Below are 23,574 nucleotides of genomic sequence, written 5' to 3'. Positions count from 1 at the left end.
CCCAGGAAGCACCCAGTGGGGCCCAAACCCCCCCCCCCCCCAAAAAAAAAAAAAAAAAAAAATAAGGAATCTTTAAAAATCTTCTTCTCTAGAACCAGAAGTGATAGAGCTAAGTTGATACTATGCGATAGTACTTTAATGACTGTAGTTCCAAGTTTGTTCATGGCAGATCCAGGGGATGCCCCCCTTGGGGCAGGGGGGGGGGGAGGTGGGGGAGATCCAAATGGGGCCTAAATTGTATATTTTCTTCATCTTCTTGAAAACCTCATGATGGATTTTCACCAAACTTGGCAGATAGCATCCCTAGGGGGTTAGGATCTCAATTTATTAAAATCGGCACCATGCCCCACCCAGGGGGCCCAACCCCCCCCCCCCAAAAAAAAAAAAAAAAAAAAAAATTAAGGAATCTTTAAAAATCTTCTTCTCTAGAACCAGAAGTGATAGAGCTAAGTTAATACTAAGGTTAGTACATTGATGACTGTAGTTTCAAGTTTGTAGTTTCAAGTTTGTTCATGGCAGAATCAGGGGTGCCCCCTTGGGACCCAGAAAGGAGGGGTGGGGGGGTGGAGAGGGGTCCTAATGGGGCCTAAATTGTACATTTTCATCTTCTTCTTGAGAACCCCAGTACTCATTTTCACCAAACTTGGCAGGTAGCATCCCTAGGGGTGTAGGATCTCAATTTGTTCAAATGGGCACTGTGTCCCACCTGGAGGTCCCCAAGGGACCCAAACCTCCCAAAATTAAGGAATCTTTAAAAATCTTCTCTAGAATCAGACGTGATAGAGCTAAGTTAATACTATGAGTTAGTACATTGATGACTGTAGTTTCAAGTTTGTTTGTTAGCAGATCCAGGGGTGCCTCCCTTGCGGGCAGGGGGAGGGTTGGGGAGGTCTAAATTGGGGCCTAAATTGTACACTTTCATCTTCTTCTTGAAAACCTCATGATGGATGTTCACCAAACTTGGCAGGTAGCATCCCTAGGGGGTTAGAATCTCAATTTGTTAAAATGGGCACCATGCTCCTGCCCCCCCCCCCATCCCCCCAAATTAAGGAATCTTAAAAAAAAGTGTTCTTCTCTAGAACCAGAAGTGATGGAGCTAAAATTGATACTATGAGTGGGGGGGGGGGGGTCCGAATTTGGGCCCTAATTGTTCATATGTGACCGGCGACAACGGTTTCAGGCAAAAGTCAGAAATTTTGAAAATTCATTTTTTCACTGAATCACATTGCCCATTTCCTAAGCTTTGCATTGATATAAAACACTTGTATTCTTCGGCACCATAAGTTGGCATAGAAAGAGAAATAAATGCACTTTTTAAGATGTTAGCCTGACAAAACTGCGAGAAAACAGGCTTTGAAGATTCACCTCTTTCTCAAAGACAATGTCGGAGCGGCGATGCGAGGGGAGAATCACCCATCCGTATGATGGTGCCAATCGATGTTAAGCTCCGCCTCTAGCAACCACATCGCCTTCTGATTGGCTCACTGACAGAGTCAAATTTCCCGGGCACCTTCCTCGGAGCTCAGCGTATGGAGCCGAAAAAAAACAATGCGTTTCGCTCGGGTTTGTTTACAGTACGTCTTTCAAGATGGCGAATACGATAATTGCACGTACAGCTGTATGGTGTACATATATTTGGTGCACGCATTACGAAATGGCATCCACACGCCATGATTGTGTGCATGTAGCAGGAGCGGTGGCGAATCCACACATTTACAAATCGCGTTTTCATTGTGGTTGATTTGTCTATATCATTGCCGACCCTTTCGAGGTTGAAGGCAGAAAATTGCCAGTGCTGGCAAGGGTCACGCTTCCTGTTTGTTTTGCTTTTACAAGACATGCATATGTTGCTTTGTTCGGTGGTGCTGATTAAATTAAAACAAACAAACAAACAAACACGACTCGTTAGTTTGGTGCGATCTTGACGTGTAGTATTTGAATATAATTAGTCGCATGTGACCGCTCCTTTCCTCTCATCTCCCTTCCATTGAGTCAGTCTGCTGTCATAATTTTTACTACATGTACAAGTAGACAAATTTGAGAATATCTAGTTTTCTTTTCACACGGTTATGTCATGCTACATGATTTTTGTTTCACTTCCGTTGTCGAACATTGCGGTAGAATAGTTTGGACAGAAAGCCAAACGAAGAGCACGCACTACAGAGCGAGCGTATATAAACCACTGTAGCAAGAACAATGGAGCATGTAATCGTACACGCGTGGACAAAGCATTCCCCAAATGCTGCAACTGGTGTCTCCGAAAGCCGAATTATGTAAATGTATGCGACGCACCAGCCAATCGCATGCGAGACCCTGCGCCGTAGCAACGCTTGGGATATTGGCGCGGCGTTCGAAAGAAGCTCGAAACTGACGAGTGCGATCTAACATAGGGTGCTTAAAATTCCATTTTCGATAGGAAAAACTTAGTCTTATGCTATGAAATTTAGTGTAGATGTAGAAAACATATCAAAGGTTCGATTTCTGCAAAAAACCTAAATCGACAAAAATAATGGTCAAAATCTTTGTACCCCGCCTAGGAGGGAATTTGCTCTTGCGACTTTTGCCTGAAACCGTTGTCGCGGGTCACATATTCATCTTCTACTTGAGAATGCCTAGTCAAATTTTGGTAGAGCTGTGTGTAATTTAGATTAGTGACTGCGTGAAAAGGTGAACTTGCGATACTCAGGTGAGCGCTAGACCCGCGGGTCTCTTGTTTATCTTTTTACAGATGGGTTCAATGAACTTGAGAGTTCAATCTGTGCATATTTAAAGTTTTCATGAGAGCTCTATTAAAAGCACATGCTCTGCTCCGGCAAGACGCTGTGTAGCTAGAAGCGGATGATGTAAACAATAGGCTTCTTTATTGGGAAATGGGGCGATTTTTCAGCATGCTTGTATAATAATGGGAGCAAATGAGCTACTTGGCAGAGGTCTGCGCTTTACAAGTGCTTTTCTAGATCAGGAAGACAGAAACTCCTTTCATCTAACCATCAGAGTAGTATATGCTCCGATAGCAGATAGTACAGAAGAGGAGATCAATGCCTTTTATCAGATCTTGGAGGAGGAGATTGATGCCTTTTATGAGACCTTAATGGATGAGGCTAAATTCCATTGCAAGTCAAATGAAATTCCCATCATCATTAGAGATCTTAGTGCCAAGGTGGGCAGTGGTAGAGAGGGTAAGACAGAAGAAAGAAAGAAATGATCAAGGAGACAGATGGGTGCAATAGTGTGAGTCTAAGGACATGGTTATCATAAATACTCAGTCCAAAAGAGCATCCTCGAAGGTTATATACTTTGAAGAGCTGCGGGGATCGCACAAGGAACCAGATAGAGTTGATCACTTTTATTAAAAAAACACAATGTATCGATGTAGATTTTGATTAAAAAAAACAACAAAAAACAGTTTTGAGGGAGCAGTGAGAGTTGCTGAAACTTATCCAGGTGCTGGGAAAGCTGGCCAAGCCTAAATCTTGATTTCAGTATTTCATCCAGATTAATGATAGTTTCTAAAATCTCACTGATGGAGGGGATGGGACAATTTCAAGTTGCCAAGAGACATTTTAGTCCAAACAGCCAAAGACTTTATCAAAGAAAGGAAAAAAGATGTTTCACAAGTGGCTGACAGAAGAGATAATATCAGTGGTGGAGAATAAACAGAAGATTAGAGATAGACAAGGACAGGAATACAGAATTGAACAACCAAATGGATAAGAAATGTAGAGAAACATTTGAATGAAGAAGCAATTGAAGCAGTTGAATGATCAGTGTAGTAAAAATAGAAGGCCATTGTGGAAATGATCATGATGTGTAAAAGAGGATTAATGAAGTCTGTGGCAGGAAGATAAGCTGTTCAGGTTTGGAGTGCATTACATCAAAACATGGAAACTTGCTGGTAGGAAAAGATCTTGTTCTGAACCAATGGACAGAGTTATATAGGAGAGCTATTTCATGATGTGAGAGAAACTTTCAAGAACATATGGAAGGCCCCAGAATTCGAATATCTGAAGTCGTACCAGCAACAAGCATGATGAGAAAGAACAAGGCAGCAGGTCCAGATGTTGATGATAGAAATGATTGATGCTTTTGAGGATTATGATGTTGAAAAACAGATTCCATTGATAAGATCTACAAAGATCAAAAATTTTCTGAAAGATCTAGCTCAGTCTGTTTTCATCACACTGCCCAAGAAACATGGTGCCGTGGACTGTTAGCAGCACCGCACAATCGGCCTGATGAGCCATATTACAAAGATTGTTCTCAGAATTCTGTTCTGTGAATTAAGAGTACACAGTAGGATATCACTAGAGACTGGAAATCAACAGTATAGACTAGTAAATGAAACAGGAATTAGAAATGCAACTATTAAGAATCCTAGCAGAAAGATGTTTATGTATGTTTCATTAATTATGCAAAAGGCTTTAATAATGTTAGACACAAAGAACTGCTTGAAGATATTTGGACCTCCATCTGCTGAGAAGTTTTCACTGGAACCAGTCTGCGTTTGTCAGAATAAATGGAGAATGCAGTAAATAATTATACAAGTATACAAAGGGAAGTAAGACAGGGGTGCATAATGTCCCTAGAGCTTTTAATTACCACAGCAAACCAATGCTCAGATCATTGGAAAAAGGAGAGAGATGTAAGGGTTGGAGGCCAAAACATTACAAACCTGCACTACGCAGATGACACACACAAGACCTCCAGAGGCTATTGGATGTGGTAGTTGCAGAGAGTGAACAAAAGGGGCAGCTATCAATTAATCGTCAGAAGACTGAAAGCATGGTTATATCTGCCAGGTAAGAAGGAGGCTCAAATATGCAATATAAAAATGAAAAACACTACATTCAAAACAATTTTTATTTTTTCAACTGCCTTGGCAGTACCTTGACAGGTTGCTCCAGGTGTGGAAATGAGCATTTTCAAAGTGGAGAAAATTCTTAGAAAGAGGACACTAGGAATGGAGGCTAAGCTATGAGTGATTCATTATTGCGTTTATCCAGTGTCAGTATATGGAAGTGAAGCATGGTCTACAACATTAAACATTAGAAAACATTTGGAAAGTTGTGAAATGTAGTTTCCTAGATGAATGGTGTGGATCCTGTGAATGGACAAAGTAACCAATAAATAGGTTTTTCAAAGAGCTGGAGTGGAGAGGAAAGTTTGAGGTACCTCTTAATGTTTTTTCATGTCACAAAGTTCATTTCCGGGGTACAGGGGAGTTTTCTTTTGTTCTATCAAAATTTCAGTATGCTGAACTGTACAGTATGTAAAATAAATACATGATAATTAAAGGACCCAAATTTTATACTGACAAAAGCAGTAGTAACGAGAATTTTGTTATAACCATGCTTGCTATGAAAGGAGTGCACTGTATTGATACACTATTAAAATGGACAGAGTTGCTCATGAAATGTGTACTCAATGGATACTCTAAGCACCATCAATTATTTCTTGTTTTTCTCTTCAACAAAGTCATAGCCATGCTGTAGATATTAAACTGGCATTTGCTTTATCAGAAGGAAAAAAAAAACACACAGATAAACATAAGTCTTCAGTAATGCGATGGTTCCCTTTAAGTAGGCTGTGTTTGGGTGGATTTCCCCTCTTGCGGGCTCACAAACAATGAAGTCTGCATACTCATGTGCAGTTCATGTAGTTGAGCCGATAGAGTGTGAACAAATGGGTTCTGCGTGTGTATTCTACAGATGTGAAGGTCCTATCGATTTTGTTTGTTTTCTTTTGCAGCTGATGTTCCTTGGTGTATTCAGATCAATGTCTATGTGTCTTCTGTGCACCAGCGGACTTTTCCCCCCACATTTTTTTTTGACAAAACACCGGTAGCTGTTAATAGGGCCAACGTCATATGCACATAATTTGATCCAGGGAATCCCTGCAGCCATCACAGGTCTGTCTTGCACAATACTGTCACAATTTTCAGGTCAACACATCACTTGAAATGAAACATACAGTCAGCATTTGATCTTTTTGAGGAAAATGGTGTATGTATGGTGTATTTTTCATATTTTTCTTACATCAGTAGTGTATTTGCTAGTCAGCGTGGGTAGATTCCTTGCCTCACAAATACACAAAACACAATGCCAGACTGTAATTCTTCTCAAGCAAGTGTTGACAAGGTTATGATTTACATTTATTCAACCATATTAAAGTAAACAGGTGATATCTTACAAAACGATCTGGCATTAACAACATGATTGAGGTGGCCCTAAAAGCCATAGCATGAAGGTTGGACTTGAATCAATAGAAATCTATTGTCAATTCATGCATGTCAAAACATATAATACGCTATAGTGGGGTTGGAGAAATTGTTTATGATGAGTGATGGTGTTATGACGATAAGTGACGCAAACACAGATAAAACTTGTGCAAGATTTACAATATAAACAATTATCCTGCTTGTGACCTTGATATTCTTTAAATGAGATTTTTTTTTTCTGTTTTGTACATTGAAAAAAAAATGTTAGGCCATGAACATTTAGCACAGTTCATTCACTTTCCATGTTCCAACAGAAATGCGTGTACATTGAGATGTTGAAGAAACAATGACATTATGGTGCACAAAAGTAAGATCTTTGTCAGATAAAGGAAATTGAAAGTCAGTCAAAATCCAGTAAAGAAAATCTGTCTCGATTCAAATTCAGCAGACAGGAAACAGAAACAAAAATGAGGGTATTTAGTGTGTAACATTAAATCTTGAAATGTCAATAAACACTATTTCCTAAGTGCTAGGATGCTGGGTGAGCATGTGTGCAAATGTATAGCATTTGTGTTGCTTTATTTTGAATTTACGTAACTAGGATTTTTAACGACACATGGTTTACATATATTGCACAATTATTGTTTCATGAACAGTTTGTTACCTGGGGCTATATAAAACTGAATATATTGTAGGTTGTTTGACATTCTTAATACATTCTTCAATTTAAAGAGGAATCCACCTTTTGATATTTTGCTGACAATTTTATTCATGCATCCCGATATTGCTAGTCTTTCGTTATCCCCAGAAATACAAGAATCTTTTTGTGTGAGCTATGAGTTTATATTTTTTCAAAACTTTGTGTATTTGCTTGTGTTGTTGCAGTTTTCTTCTTACTTTATCTCAAGATGAAGATTTTGTCAGGATTTAAAGACTCTATATGTGGACCATGCATCTTTCCTTCTTTATCAATTTGTTCATTAGTGGATACAAAGATCACACTGATCACTGATTTCCCATTTTCAGGGTCATCCTTCTACTTCAAATTAATTTCATGACAATTGTAGAGCTGAACCAAGACTTTGGTAGTCATGTTGCCCAAACATCTGTGTCTACTGGTTTAAAAAAAAAAAAAAAAAAAGACATCAGGGACAAAATGTTCATATACACAGTGCTATTTGGGTCACACCTACATAACCATAACTCTTTGAAAATTATTTTTTATATTAATTATCTTTTGTAATTAGCTTTGTTGAACTTTTAATGTTTTATATCACATTTTTATGTTGATATGTATTGCTTCTTTCATTAACTTACACCCATTTATTTTCCTTTCCCCATTTCTCTGTGCTGTTTATTTTTCCCCTTCAATCTTAATCTCTCTCCATCTCTCACTCAGTCCCTTTCTCTTATAAAACAATCCTCTTGCATCATCAAAATTCCAATGTATGATGCTAGTCTTAGAGAGTGATACTGAATTCAGTGTGCAAGCACTTGACCCTGTCAAGTATTTTTACATTGTACGTGTTTACTAATTAATCTTTGCATTGCGTGCCTCAGACACAACTGCCTTATAATAGACACTACCAGCCATACGGAACTTTGACGCTTCTGGCTTTATATCGACACTCCCCTTCCAGGATGGGTCTTTTGATCAATGCCTGCGTGCTATTTCAGGGAAGCAAACCGAAACTCGGTTTATTGGCCAGATGCCTCATCAACAACTTCAATCACATCTATACAGCACAATGGGGACTTCAGAGTTTGCTGTCAGGAGACATCAAACTGGAAAGGAGCAAAAGATAGAGAGAGAGAGAGAGAGATCAGAGAGGGAGAGAGAGAGGGGGGGAAATCATATCATGGATCATGCCACAAAGTATGGCAGGAGTAAGACCTATGAGTGCTATTATGCAAAGTACATGTATGCTCACAATCTCCCCTACGCCCGAGATATGAGACAATGGCAATGCTCATTAGACCGCTGTGGCGGTCGTACATGTGACGTAAACAGTGAATGAACATTAATGTAATTTGAGCGTGCTTTACCAGGTTTTGCACACATTAAAAAGCACAGATGCAAAATCACCTAGTGAAATTGCTGTTCAAAGTGCATCTAAACAAAACCAGCCCTGATAGGAGAAAGATAAGCTAAAGTATCTGTCTTCTTGTGTGTGTTTGCTTTGTGTTTCTTTGTTCCCTTGTTTATTGTACATGTGTGTAGGGAGGGGTTGTTGTCTTCGTTGTGTTGCCATCATTAATTTGGCTGGTAAGATTCTGAGATGCGGATGCAAGTGGGATCAAGTATGATCATGATCACTCTTGTGACACATTGTTTGGCTCTTTAAATCTGATCATAGAGTGGAAACATTAAATTTAGTTTCCCTGGTAAGGATATGAGCCTTGGCCTGAAAGTGGATAGTGCTAAATGGCAAGGGGAACCCTTCCTACGTCATTCTTCTCCAGTTAACCCTGCTTTACAGAAGCAGCTATATTAAAGTCTTAACTGGCAGTCCACTCACACAGGTTTGGTCATGCTCTCTAGCTTTATAAGCCACATGCACGTACATTTAATAGTACAGTGCACTCCCATTATAATGAACACGGTTATAACGAAATTCTGGTTACAATGAAGTAAATATTCAAGCCGCATCATTATCTACTCTATGTATCTTTATTACCTCCGCCAAGGGAGGAGGTTATTTTTTCGTTACCATTTGTTTGTGTGTTCGTTCGTTCGTTCGTTAGTTAGTTAGTTAGTTAGTTAGTTTGTCCGTGTACAAAATAACTCAAAAAGTAGTTAACGGATTGGGATGAAACTTGCAAGAAAGGTTGAGAATGACACAAGTACCAAACGATTAACTTTTGGTAGTGATCCGAGAATTTTGGGGGAATTTATGAAGGATTTTTTATATTTTGGCGGGTAGGGTCAATGAACTTGGGAGTTCAGGCTGCTCGTATTTGAGGTTTGCATGCGCGCACTAAAGTGCGTGGTCTAGTTTCTGTTAGGGTGAGGCGCGCCGTGCAGCTGAGGGTTTATGACGTAACAAAGGCTTCTATATTGGGAAATCGGGCGACTTTCAGCATACTATAAACACTTTCAGCATGGTGCCTAAGTACGTACGGGTGGAAATCACTGATATCTTTATGGAAGAACAAGATCAGTGGTGGAAATGAGCTGCATGCTTGGCGGAGGTCTTTGCTCTCAGAGTGCTTCTCTAGTTATTCATTCGTTCGTTTATAACGAAATTTCGATATAACGAAAAAAGTCTGCCAGTCCCGAGGACTTCGTTATAAGGGGAGTCCACTGTAAACATTGATACTTGCGGTCACCGCACAACTATTTTGTGGATTTTTTCATTGCATGAATTACATCACACACACACACACACACACACTTGTGTGTTATCTCAAATTACAGTGTATGCTCCTATGTTACAGATAATCATGGTAAGATCCTGTCTGGCTGGTGATTAGATGGTTAACAATGTAACTTCCAAAAACAGATTGGTGGAGGCATTGCATTTTGGAGCCACCCTCCTTCTATTGGACAGTCAAAGCAGGAATACTCGGTAGGTGTCTATGGAAAATGTGTAATATAGCAAAATCAGTTCATCCTCAACTGGTTAAGAGCCACCCAAATACAGATGTGCTTAAGTTGATAGACTTCAAGACTTTAGGAAGACTTTTAGCTTTGTTTGTCTGTTTGATGGTGACATTTTCTGCAATCCCAACAGCAAACTCCCACGCCTTCTTAGAAAAGACCCATAATCACCATTGAAAAAAACAAGTGTTTATTTTACTGTGTACTGATGTTAGTCCACCAATATCTGAATAACAGTTCATGAAATTATATAGGGGTAGATTAAGAACTGCACAATTACTTGCAGAACATTGGCTGTGAAAGTGTATGATCTGTGGTTGGAGTAAGGTTTACAATGAAAAAAATTGAGCTCTTCGCTGGACTGGTGCCAATGAGCTGTGGGTGCTCTGCGCCCATAACTGCTGAGGGAACAAACCACAGAAGCTCTGAGCGCTAAATGAGATCCAGCTCCCGATGTTATTGCTATTTGTTCCTCACACTGCTATAGAAGTTCTTCAAGTTTAAACACCAGTCTAGAATTGTACTCGCACAAAGGGATGACTCTGTGATTTAAATTGATCCCTTATACCTTCTTGTGCCTTCTGTACCGCAGGTGCACTGGGTGTCCTGTATGCGACTGGACAGGGGTGCAAGAGAGATGTTGACTCCGCCTTTGAGTGTCTGAAGGAAGCATCAGAGAGAGGGAACATCTATGCCACCGGCCACCTCGTCGCCCATTACTACTCCACCAAACTCTACACCAAAGCGGCTGAGTTAGCAGCCAGGTATGTTCTCTTGGGATAGATTCTGAAGTTGTCAAGGAATTCCTCATTTTCTTCATATGTCTCCTCCCTAATCCTGAATTTGTCACTCATCTGTGTGTAGCGATTAATTGAGGAAGACTTTCTTGGAATGTTTGGTCTTTTATACCTGAATTTTGTGTTATAGTGCTCTGTGACTTAGAGGCTCCTGTTTGGAAATCATTGCTAGTATTCAGCAAGGTTCATGTAAAGATGGCTTTCAGAATCAGACTAACTGCAATAAAAAAAAAAAAAATGACCAAAATACATGAGATCCAGCTGATTTGGTTCAGTAATTCAGTATCAAACATGTCCCTGATATGAGTAAATGCTACATCATTTATTTCAGACTCTTCTTTTGTTTCACCCCCCCCCCCCCCAACACACCCACACACATGCTCCCAGGGAATAATGAATATTTCATGTGAGACAAATGCTACATTTCAGCCATGAACTGATTAATATATCTTTTGTATCTTAAAGGAAAATGAAACCCAGAGAAACGTGTGGATTGAGTGAATGCAGCAATTTAACACATAGTGAAGTTTGAGGAAAATCAAACAATCCTTTCATATGTTCAGAATTCTTATAAGTTTTTGTGCTGCTACACACTTTATGATATCATGATAGGACAATATAAAGAAAATATTTAGAGAATTCCACAAAACTTAATTTCTTTAATAAAAAGTATATTCTGTTGACTTGTTGCTAACATAAGTCATGTTAAGGGTAGTACTATTTCCCCTGCTTTCTGAAAGCGAAAAATGAAAATATGCGGAATTCTCTACGAATGTTTCTTTATATTATTGTCCTGCAGTGACATGAACTGTTCTAGTCTTCTCATTCAGGATGGCAGCACTGAAACTTTAAAAAAATCAATAATTTTCTGAATGGATTGACCAATTTTCCTCAAATTTCACTGATGTATTCTGTTAATGTTGCTGAATTTACTCAATCCATGTGTATATTTCAGTGTCATTCTCCTTTAATCAGAGTAGCTGTCATTATCAGCTGTTGGAAATATGTTTCTGTGTGAGATTGTACTGAGAAGGAAACAAAGAAAACTCTCCATTACCAGACCTTAGTTTGGCAAACAGTGTGGAATGCAATGAGAGTGGAGACTGCCTTCTTACATTTGAAGCAAAGTGTGCCATGTAAACCATGGTGGTCGAAGCTGTGCCTGTCTGACATTTGCAGAGTGTGTTTACACATCACATAGCTCTCAAGCAAATGTGTTTGTTATTGCTGATCACATGAAAAAAAAAAAAAAAAAACTCTCCAGAGAGAGAGCCTAATTGTAAATGTGCTTGCTTACCATACAATCCTTATGTTCAAATGATATATTTGTACCCTCTAGCTGTCATTTCCTTTGTCTTTCCCACACCAAAGCACAGGTGTAATGGTGAGCCTCTAAAACATCTAGTAGTCATGCTTGTCAATACCTTTTCCTTTTGACCAAATGCATTTCATCAGAAGTTCACACCTCAAACTGTAAACTTTGAGAATTCTAACTTAAAGGAACAATAATCAACCCTTTAAAGTACATTTCAATTGATTGATTGATTTTGTTTTTGATAGATTTCTACTGAAGTTTAAATGTACCAGCAGAATTGTAGAGGAGTTGCCAGGTTTCAAGGCAGTTACAGTTGTATAACTAGAAAAGCACTCGGAAAGCGCAGACCTTTGCCAAGCAGCTCATTTCTCCCATTCACGCATGCTGAAAATCACTCAGTTTCCCAGTGTAGAAGCCTTTTGTTACGTCATCACCTTCTGGCATTGCAGCACCTCTCCTGAACAGAGCATGCGCTGTAGTGATCATATGCAAATCTCAAATGCGTGCAGCTTGAACTCCGAAGTTCATTTGACCCTGTCTGCAAAAAAGATAAAAAATCCTTTGGAAATCCATTAAAATTCCCAGATCACTACCAAAATTAATCATTTGTTCCTTGTGTCATCATCAACTTTTCCTACAAGTCTCATTCAAATGCCTTCACAACTCTGAGTTATTTTTCAAACAAACAAACCTGTGCCAATGAAAACATGACCTCCTGCCTTGGCGTAGGTAATTATCTACAGCATTTGGTGTGACACAATGCAATTTGTAAAACATCAATTCTCTTTGCTGACCTGATTTTAAATTGTTTGAATGAAATGAAAGGCCATGTTCAATTTTTTTTTTTTTTTTACAAAAAGTCAATTTATTTGGTGGTAACTGAAAGATTAGGAGATGGAATTTTAGCAGAACATATTAAAGGGCATTCCAGACGATTTTCATGATTATTTCACATCATGTAGTACATAAATCAACAACTCCATGTATTGATTTGTGGAATTTACTGTAGTTCTTGAGCAGAGAAACAATACTTTGACAAACCTTAAACAGATGACACTGAACAAGGATGATGACATAGGAGGTTCACATATTTCAGAAATGTAGCAGTGTAATTCATTACAATACTGCTTGCTTAGGAGTTCATGTGTGTATAATCTATGCATGCCTTCTTCTTTTGTTCTGCTTCCTTGAGCCCCAACTCATGTATTCTTCTGGTGACTGTGCCATGTCATCATCCTTGTTCATTCCAATTTGTTCTAAATTTTGAAAATATTCTTAATCTTCATCCCAATTATCATATATTCTGAAACTCTGTCCTCAGTATAACTTATTTATAGTTGTTCAAATGTGAAAATCTGAAAATCATCCAGAGGTCCTCTTTAATTCCATCAGTGACTCTGCCTAATTTCTGATTAAAACTATAAGCCTCAGTGCCTCCAAGAGTACTATTTTGCAGTCACCTTTGCCCATACTTTTTAACCATAAACTCTCCAAGGCAAAGTATATGTGTATACTACATGTATATGAACTGTCATTTCCCGGTGTGCAAACATTACATTGTCAGGTTCATTCACCCATACTCCTTTGCGTTGTAATGCCATTTTCAAATAAAAACTAGGAGGAGAAAAAAAAATCAGGTTCGGTGGAAGAGGGCAAAGTGTTTTGAAGGGAGAAAAAAGCTTTCTTTCGTGTTGATATCATGTTAATGGCATCTCTTTTTATATTTTTGTCTTGAGATAATAGTCGTAATAGAGCAGTCCTAAATGCGACAAAAATGGATATTGTGCTAATTTTCACGATTGGAAAACTGGACGACTGCAAGTAATAAGCTCCCTCAGAGCTAACAATGGGTTGATGACACCACAGCGTTTAACCTGTATGAAGTTGTTTCTTGCCACTTGGGGGAAAGAAAATTCCTTTTTGTGGCAATGATGAACAGATGCTTCTATTTTGGAATTGCAATACATCATTCTCCTTAAAAGTGTGGCCTTCAAAAAAAGCAAAACTGCACGTCCAGGAACAAGAACTCGATATTATGAGCATGTGCAACTGCTGCCCAGCCTTCGAGAGTGTTGAGTAGCTTTTGTTGTGAGCATCCTTTGCACGCAGACAATAGAATTGCTTGATGCATAGAAGACAACTGCAATGGCCCATGCACAGCAAGAAATTGAAACCGGAATGTAGGGATTTAGGAATGCTACTACGCTTGACAGGCTTAGCCACTTGAAATGGTAATTTATTTATTACACTGGGCTCTGTGTAGTAATCAATTTGCACTTGGTCGTAAACCACAAAGTGGTATTATTGTCAAATCCTGATCAACAACTGATCACATAATTATGTATTACACAAGTTCCTGCCTCAAGGGGAAGTATACAGTTATCATCATTTTTCAGTTTTTATCAAATTTCTTAGAATTGTTTTTTTTTTTCATTGTTGACAGGATTTAAAAAATGCCTGATTACATATTATTGAAAAGGAAGTACTTGCTGCCAGTTTAGATAGCATTGATGCTATTTTGTAATTGACTGTTAGATTTCAAATGAAGCACATATTAAACAAGCTTTAACTGATGCTGGTGTTAAAAAAAAAACGAAAGAAAGAAAAGCAAAAAAGACGTTTTCGATAAAATGAGGACTGAGAAATGGGTTGATGCAACAAACTGTTATGTTTGCGTGTTTTCATAATTACTAAAAATATTACTTGGATCACAATCTGCAAGTCCTACAAAATGGAAGGAAGATGACTTCCCTAATGAATTTCTTGTCATTCATTTCCTTTAATGTAACTGCATTCATTGTTTGTCATGTGCAGTGCAATAATCTACAAGAGGTTGATTCACATTACATGGGGTTTCCCCAAGAAAGGGTGCTCGAGGCTGTCCTAATTTCTTTCTTCTCATCTTTGTCAACAACTGGTTTGCTCATAATCCTGATATTGTGATGCTTATTATGAAACCTGCACATGTGATTTTTCAGCAACACTGACTCTTGTATACAAAATAGATAATGCACTGCATGCTGCATTTTCAATCCTTTCATGAGTATGTTTGACGTGGTTCATGATGTAAGATCATTTCTGTAAGAACGAAACTAGGGACATCGGAATTGGAAAGCAGGACTCATTACAATGTACATTTACATTAGGTATGCTTCAATCGCCAATCAGCATGTTTGCTGGAGTGTGTTTGTGTTGGAGGATGTCAATTGATGCAGATGTCTAGATGTTATTAATAGAGATTTCCCAATGACCTAATTCCTATTGAGGATTTGTGGCCTTAATATTGGACTGATTGATTGTTATGTCTTATTAGAAGTTCTGTCAAAGTTACGTTTCACTCCCTGTATTTTTTTTTTCATTTCATTGATTTACATTCCACTTGAATACATAAATGTATAAAACAAATATACAAAACCGAACATATCGTGGCAAAGAATGCAATAAACAAAGTGTAAATTTACTGGAAACCTTTTTTTTTAAATAATTTTGCTATCAAACATATGACTGTATGATTTCATTGTTAATAGTGAGCAGATGTATGAAGTATTTCTTTTCAAGCAATATACAGGATGTTACGAGCAGTAAGTACATTATCTGTGTAGTAAATGTCATTTTTTCCTTTGTTTTGCTTTGTTTGTTTGTTTTTTTGAAGTCACATAGGAGCTGAATGATGTTACTCTTGTTGTTAAAATGAAACCCCACACATTGGATGTAATGAATCTGAGTAGAATTGGGCTAACAGAATGGCACAGCTAGGTTTTACCAAAATCCAACATGAAATAAGAATGTTATGAATTCTAAAGTTTCTCACAAATGATTAACAAATCAGACACACTAGTGGCAACCACGCACCCAAATTGGCAGAGGTGATGGATGTCGTCACCTCATGTCTCCTATTAAACTATCATTATTTTCATACTGTGTTTGATGTGAAAGAATTAGATGTATCATCTGCATCAAATTATACTCTTGAAGGACAAGTTTAACATTAACATTAACATAAGCATTGAGAGAATGTAGCAATATTAGTAGAAAACATCATTGAAAGTTTGAGGAAAATCGGACAATCCGTTCAAAAGTTATGAATTTTTAAAGTTTTTGTGCAGTCACCACTGGATGAGAAGACTACTGCAGTGTAGTATATAATATAGGAAGATATAAAGAGAATTTCACAAATTTCATCTTTTTAAAAAAGTACACATTCCCTTGACTCGTTACTGTCATATGTTATGGGTAATATTATTCCCATTGCCTTTAGAAAGAGACGTGTCAAGTGCTCTTTAATTATGCGAAAAAAGTGAAAATATGTTGAATTTTCTTTACATTTTCTTTATACTGTTGTACTCATATGACATCACGAGCCTTAGTAGTCTCCTCATCCAGCGGCTCCAACACAAAATTTTTAAAAATTCATAACTTTTGCATCGATTGTCCAATTTTCCTCAAACTTTCACTGATGTGTTCTTCTAACATTGCTGCATTCTCTCAATCCTTATGTTTATGAAGGTGAACTTGTCCTTTAATTGTAATGACCTCGGAACGATGATTTTCAGTTGGAGAGAGGATGTAGTTACCAAGGCATCAACCAAAACTGTGATTGAATTTGAAATAATATTTTTGTGTACAAACCATTCGAGAGATGTGAGAATATGACAACATTGCCTTTTCAAATTTGTCTGCATTCAGAGGAAATGGACGAAATTTCAAAATTCTATGACTTATCTACTGTATTTCATTTCCAAATGGGGTGAAATTTCTTTCAGTTTGTTCATATAATTGTAGTCCATTTGTTTGAAATTGATTTGACCATGGTGTAGAATTCCGCTGTAAGCACTGTCATGTCTCATAATGCTGCCTGGGTTCTTAGTGCAATGATTGATACCTTGATTATACTGGGACTTGCTTGTTAGATTGTGTGATCTGAATGACGTATTGATAGTGAAACTTTAGTGTGTAATCAAAGTTAAAGCTGTACACCGTCAATGTCACAGGCTGTCTGAGAACATCACAGAACAAAACAAAAAAGAACAAACAACAGGGAATTTGGGCTTTTGCTGTCAAAGGAAGAAATGTCTACACTTGAGGAGCAGTCAAAAAATTTTCATATAAGATTATAAATCATGGTCGATTTTTTGAGACATGTCTCTGTAGCAGATTGTTTGTTTAACCTCCACAATATCAAAATGATGACAATAAACAAATAAGCAGAATTAACACATGTGAAATTTCGGTTACAGCTCGTTATTCCGAAGGTTCGTTATTCCGAAGGCTCTTAAGTCCGAAGATTCTTTATTCCGAATGTTCGTTATTCCGAATTTCATTTTCGGATTAACAAATCTTCGGAATAACGAACCTTCGGAATAACGCCACAAATTTTCGGATTAACGAACCCTTTTTCATTTTCGGATTAATGAACCTGTAGGTATAGGGAATTTGTGTGTTTCGGATAAACGAACCTTCGGAATAACGAATCTTCGGAATAGCGAACCTTCGAAATTTCATGGGGATGTAGAGGTTTCTAAAAAAGAGAGACTTATGATAGAGTGGGAGCATCAAAAGCCAAATGAATCCAAATCTGTCTTAATTGTGAGGCAAATATCAGTGTAACTTTTTCATTTGCTGGGCTGGTGTGTACGTAAGTTGGTTGGTTGGTTGGTTGGTCATTTGATTGTTGTGTATATCCTTTTGTATGGCAGAGTGTCTCAACTGGATGACGTTGTGGCACTGTCCCATGCCACTGACTGCCTGCCTGTGTTCATCGCCAAGGGTATCGCCATGGGCTGCTTCTACTATGCCAGATGCCTCCATCTTGGCCAAGGCGTTAAAAAAGATAAGGCACTAGCGCAGAAGTATTACTCCAGGGTGAGTTCCAGCCCTTCCCCCTCCCCTACTTGAACTACTGTAAAAGAGGAAATTTTCACGGTGTTGAGATTTTCGCACATTTTGCGCAACCAGAGGCTAACACGAAAATAAAAGCATGCAAATATTTTTGCGTGCCATATGTCCCAGTAGCTGATGCCCTGATTCCGCGAAATAAAAAACAGGCGAAACTCTTCGTACCCTACCAAGCGCAAAAAATTAGTCGTGCGAAAATATCCACACTTACAGTACCTGGCTGAAGCACAGTGTGTTTACCGCATTGGCTTAAAATCTTCATTGGCTTGGACAGGATATGAGAATAACTCATTCCCTATCTTTGCTGTTAGCTTTCTTTTGCCCATTTTTTTGAATGTACATTGTTGTCTTTGGCCAAAATTCCACCCCTATCCCTCTACCTCTCCCCTCCCAAAGTCTCTACAAGGAACTCTGTTATCTCTCTATGGAACTTTATGTAATAAAGTTAAGGCAGAAATTACCAGTTACCTGTACATTGTGTTGTGATATGTGTTCAAATTATCCTCCTTGATATCAATGAAACTTGCTATTAACATACAAATGTTGTGTTGTTTGTACATGTACTATGTCAATTATTCTTGCTCAATAGTCACTAAAATAACGAAATGAGAAGAAAAAAAAAGGTTCCGAGACCACTCTCCTACCCCCTGGTACAACATTGCGCTATGTTTGTTGGTTAACCTTTACTTGATAGATGTGTGCAAGTTTCCCCTTTATCCAACAATTGTTCAGTGTGTGTCTGTACTGGAATAGATCGCACAGTGATCCATCAATTTCTTGCACATCTTCTCTTCCTTCAAACCAATCTCCAGGCATTCCAGTTTGATGGCTCCACAACGCAACGCTTGCAGAACATGGTGACCCACGGACAGATATAGCAATCAACACTTTCTCAGCAGACGCACTACATGATAGTGAAACTGAGGCTGCAGTGCTATTGTATATAATGTATCAAAAGGGAAAGATAATAGTAAAGAAAAAGAGTTGTACATGCGGACAGTGCAAGAGAGGTCTTTCTCAGAACTGAAGTGCTCTCATATGAAGTATTGGGGAATGTCTTCATTTGCATGTGCTGCATGTAATAATAATGCATTCTTCTTGTGTGTGAGTGACAGGTTTACATCATTTTGTTTTGTACTTGATAGCATGGTATCAATGCTGTGTTGATTTCTTCCTCCCCCCCCCCCTTTCACTTTCATGTAATTACAACATATATTCAGATTCTCAGCATAAAATCCCAAATAGTGGTTAGAAGTGTAATGTCTTTATGTATTCATTACTGAACAAAAAACGCAGATAGCAATGATTTCATGTTCAATATTCAGGGGATTTCTGGTAAATATCTCTAGAAATTTGATAGAAGATTGAATGCTGTTTGGTTGTTTTGACATTTGGGGGAAAAAGTTCAACCAATTATTGGTTCAACAGGAATACAGAGATTGTGTAGTATTTTACTGTTTAATCAGGATGATTCTGTTTTTTGATCTGTAAGATCTGCTGTTATTTTGTCAGAAGTCACTGGCAGACTAATTTCAGCTTTTATTCAAGTTTACCTCATCTGGGTGCAGCCAAAAAGTGTTTTGTTTTGAATGATCATCAATCCAGTCTTAATGACAGCTATAATGTCAATCCATGGAAATGAACAAAGATGTATTGACTTGGTAAAATTCCTGTTAATCCCTGTTCTTTTGTACCAGTGCAGGATTCAGCATTATATTAATAGGGAAACAAAGCATTTCAAGATGTCTGAAACAAATACAACATGGTTTTAAGAAGCACATGATCAGCTTTCATAGCACTGTACAATGCCTTCAGTTTCATGAATGAGAGAAAGAGTATGCAAATACCCTTCCGAGTGTTTCTGTACTGATTATTGAGTGAATACATATACCTTCATTCTTTTTAGTCGCATATTCTGCGTATGAGCAAGCTGAACTATCCTTGATCAGCCGTGGAGATATGCTTCTTCAAATCTACATGGATGAGTGGATTTTACAGATGTTCCTTGTTCTAATAAGATGTGTATTATTTGTTTTATGAAATGATAAAGTGAGGATTCTAATGTTTTGATGCTGCTGCTGATGGTTTTGTAAAGTCTTACATCATAACAATATGCCTTGTCTTTCACAGGCACATCATCCAGTTCTAGTACCAGTAATAGGTGTGGTGTTTTATGTAGCACCTGCCCACCATGTACTCAAAACCAGCACATACTCAAAGCACATTACATCATATCACCGTTTCATGTGATATAAAATTCCATGTAGTCTCTTTCCCATTGACTGACAATTGTAAGAGTCATGATTGTAAGTTCCAGGAGAAGCTGTAGGGTGTGTGTGTGTGGGTTGGGGTGTTTAACACTATTGATAGAGTTGGGGGAGGCTACCAGTGAATGAGGTTTTCGACAAAGAAGAGTGAGTGGTTTTTTTTTTCTTTTGGTTTTTGGGTTTGTTTGGTTGTTTGGTTTTTTTTTTTTGGGGGGGGGTTGTTTTTGTTTTTGTTTTTGCAATCAAGGAAGATTTTACCAACGAAGGAAAAATGGAGAGGTAAGTTCAACATTTAGTATTGGCACTTTGCATGTCATTAGTATTTTTTTGTCATTAAAAAATAGCATGATAGGTGATTACTGAGAAGTAATAACTTGGTCACTTTTTGCAAGGAATTAAGGAATGCTGGAGCCACCTTATGGAGAAAATATATGTGTATAGTTATGTAATATTATAGTAATGTAATACATTCCTGTTGGCGTATGTTTCTTACAAGTATTATCACTGAGATAAACTGATCAAATGAGGCTTGTATGACAGATCTGTATGTCGATGTCTACATTAAAGAACAAAGGTATTTAGAATAAAGGTTCCAGAAGATTGCTTTCTGTTTAATGGATTTTATCTTGTGAATTTATTCTAGTAAGAATCTGTGGGAAAGTTGTCCCCCCCCCCCCCCTCCCAGGTGCAGTACAACAATGTCAAGATAACTAAATGATACAAATTTGTACATGAATATTGAGTTATGAGTGTCTTATGATGCAGTTAGCACACCAACAGGCATGCAACCATTCCTGGGCCCCATTTCATAAAAGATGTTGGGATAGCAGGTTTTGCTAGAAAAACAACTTCCCATAGCAACAGCCAGTCAGGAAACTGGCTTCTTGTAATTACTCCAGCAAGAATTGCTTATCATAACACATTTTTTTTTTTTTTTTTTTTATGAAATGGGGCCCTGGATGCTAGTTTTTATTAGTGCTTCACAATTAATTATAACTGTATTGGCATTTGTGGAATTTTTATCCATCCTTCTCTGAACCTATTCTATTTTTCTACTGTGTAACTGATGCCTGTGTTGATTGTGGCATGCATTCAATATGGACCAAACTGTGTGAAGTCATTGTTACAGATGAGAGAGAGATAGAGAGACTAAGACAGAGACAGATAAAGTGAACAATTTTTTGTAACAAAGAGTTCAACCACACAGACAGGACGCGTTGGTGTGGTCTATTCTCACTTGTTGAAGGTAGTTTTTTTTTTTCTTAGTTTTTTTTTTTTGTGTATGTTTGTGTGTTGCTTGGGGGTGGTATGTATGTGTTTGTGTGTGAATGCCTCTACGCCAAAGCAGCCTGAACTGTGGTGTTTTCAGATTTTTTTTTTCCTCAATAGTTTTATTGAATATGGTACAACAGTGATGTATTACTACAGGAAAAAAAATGCACAGAATATTTCAAAAGGATTGCATACATATAAGGAACAATAGTGTTCAAGCTTATAGGGGGCAAAGACCGTGTCTACCTGTGGCGTTATCTCGTCTGACACGGTACTTTGCTGTGAGGCAATTTGTCAATCCACTTGCTGCCACTGGGGAACTTCGTTAGTACAAGTCACGAGATCGCGTTCAAAGTCTGAAATGTCGCTATTTACAATAAGATTATAATATATGCACTTTCTATATCCAGTATATTGTACTGTAAATTGACGTGAAGTTCAGGGAGTACAAATCAACGTAAAGGCCTGAATAGTTCAATGTCGCCCCGGTTGTATAGGGCAAAGTACAATCTGTTTCTTCTTTTTTTTTTTTTCTTCTTCTTTTTTTTTTTTTTTTTTACTAGATCGATAGCGCCTGACGGGTATTTGTCTTGTCAGATTTTTTTTTTTTTGACACATAGAAATTGTCAAAAAATTGATGGGAATCTTCTTTGAAAATACGAGGCTCCCGTGCAGTATTGTACAATGTATGTATCAAGGTATGATTCAGTTGGATTAGAAATGCTGTGGTTGGTTGGTTGTTGTGGTTGTGGTTGTTGGGTGGGTTTGGGGGTTGTTGTTTGTTAGTTTGTTTGTTTGTTGGTCATTTATGGAAGTGAAACTTGTTGAACAAAAAATCGTATTCGATCAGGAACAAATGGAAAAGATATTTAATTGACCAGTGATACAGATATACCTACAAAGATAACGTCGACAAAGCACATAATTGTATGTTTTGATATGATGGTTGCTGAATCAGCCTAAAGTCATTCGTTATGTAACTTGTATATAGCGTCATTTCATGAGATTAAAATCATGTGTATTACAGTTTGTCGCACTCTATTTGTCTCTAATTTTGTCTCCGTGTGTTTATCGTGCCAGTGTCTTTGTTATAAAAGAAAGCAACGAAGAAGGAACTACTTGCAGTCCATAAATTCTTCACTTATTTTGATTCCTGCAGACTTTTGACTACTAACGTCAGTTTTGAGGTAGCTTTCTCCTCTTACTCTAGCAAAAGATTATTGAAAGACAAATCAGTTATGATTAAAAGCATGGTTTACCTTTCCATCGTACCGTTTTGACATTATGCTGAGAAATGCTTGATATTATAGTAATAATTTTTGTCTAGTCGACGTGAAGATGATTCATTTCGTAAAGTCTCCAGGGTGTTTCAAATTGTGTATGTGTGTGCGTGCGTGTTTGTTTGTTTTCTACATACAGCGTATAGAGTTTGTTCGTTGGTGAGCGACATGACATACTTGTGGAGGTGCATCCACATCAAAAAGGTTCACTTTTACCATGCATTACTAGATATCCATCCTAACAAACAAACTTCTCTTCAGGATTTGTGGAATTTAGTTGCAGAAATTATGACATGACAGTCTGACACAATTATCTATTCACGACACAGTGACATCGGGAACAATCACAAGATAACATGATACGCCTGTCATTCCCTCAAAGTTCGATCACTGGTTTTGGGAAAAATGTGGAAATCCGTTTTAGTCAATAATTTAGATAGCAAGGCTATTATTTATCAGCGGAGAGAAACTTTTCGCAGCTCTAATTGTTTTTGTTTATCATTTCAAATGAACATTAACACCGAGTGGAATTTCACTTAGAAAATTTACATAGCTTTACAAGATTTTACCTTTGAAGATTTCCATGAGAATTTAGGATCGGAAGCTCAGTCCCCTTTTAATTCAATATTAACTTGACAAGGAAAGTGCAGCGTCAATTCCATCTGTCAGGATATGATGATATATCATACGCATAGATTGCACCACAAGATATTGTCGTGAAATGATTTGACAATGCGGTTTTGGCTGGCCGGAAGTCCAGGATGAACGACGACGAATTCTTTCGTTTTAACGTCACTCACTCAGGTCGCCAATTCCGGCACTTCCTCGTCTGACACGCTCACCCATGATGCAATCGTACCAGCGACAAGTGGCAGGCTAGCTAACTTCGTGTTAGGAAAAAAAAAAAAAAAAAAGAAGAAGAGAATATAT

The 23,574-nt window shown here is 37.9% G+C and overlaps 1 protein-coding gene across 1 annotated transcript in view; it reads left to right on the top strand.

Annotated features, from left to right (window-relative positions):
- The window catches only part of LOC140241613 (LRP2-binding protein-like), a 36,737-nt gene extending 14,347 nt beyond the window's left edge, over positions 1-22,390 (top strand). The window contains exons 6-8 of the mRNA XM_072321349.1: positions 10,411-10,582; positions 17,627-17,792; positions 18,638-22,390. Of these exons, the coding sequence (XP_072177450.1) occupies positions 10,411-10,582; positions 17,627-17,792; positions 18,638-18,703 (404 nt within the window). The 3' untranslated portion in view covers positions 18,704-22,390. The remainder of the gene's footprint in view (positions 1-10,410; positions 10,583-17,626; positions 17,793-18,637) is intronic.
- Positions 22,391-23,574: the final 1,184 nt, after the last annotated feature.

The sequence above is a fragment of the Diadema setosum genome, chromosome 18, assembly GCF_964275005.1.
Source record: "Diadema setosum chromosome 18, eeDiaSeto1, whole genome shotgun sequence".
Lineage (NCBI taxonomy): Eukaryota > Metazoa > Echinodermata > Echinoidea > Diadematoida > Diadematidae > Diadema > Diadema setosum.
Note: the sequence above shows the minus strand (reverse complement) of the source record. Positions and strands in the feature narration are given on the sequence as shown.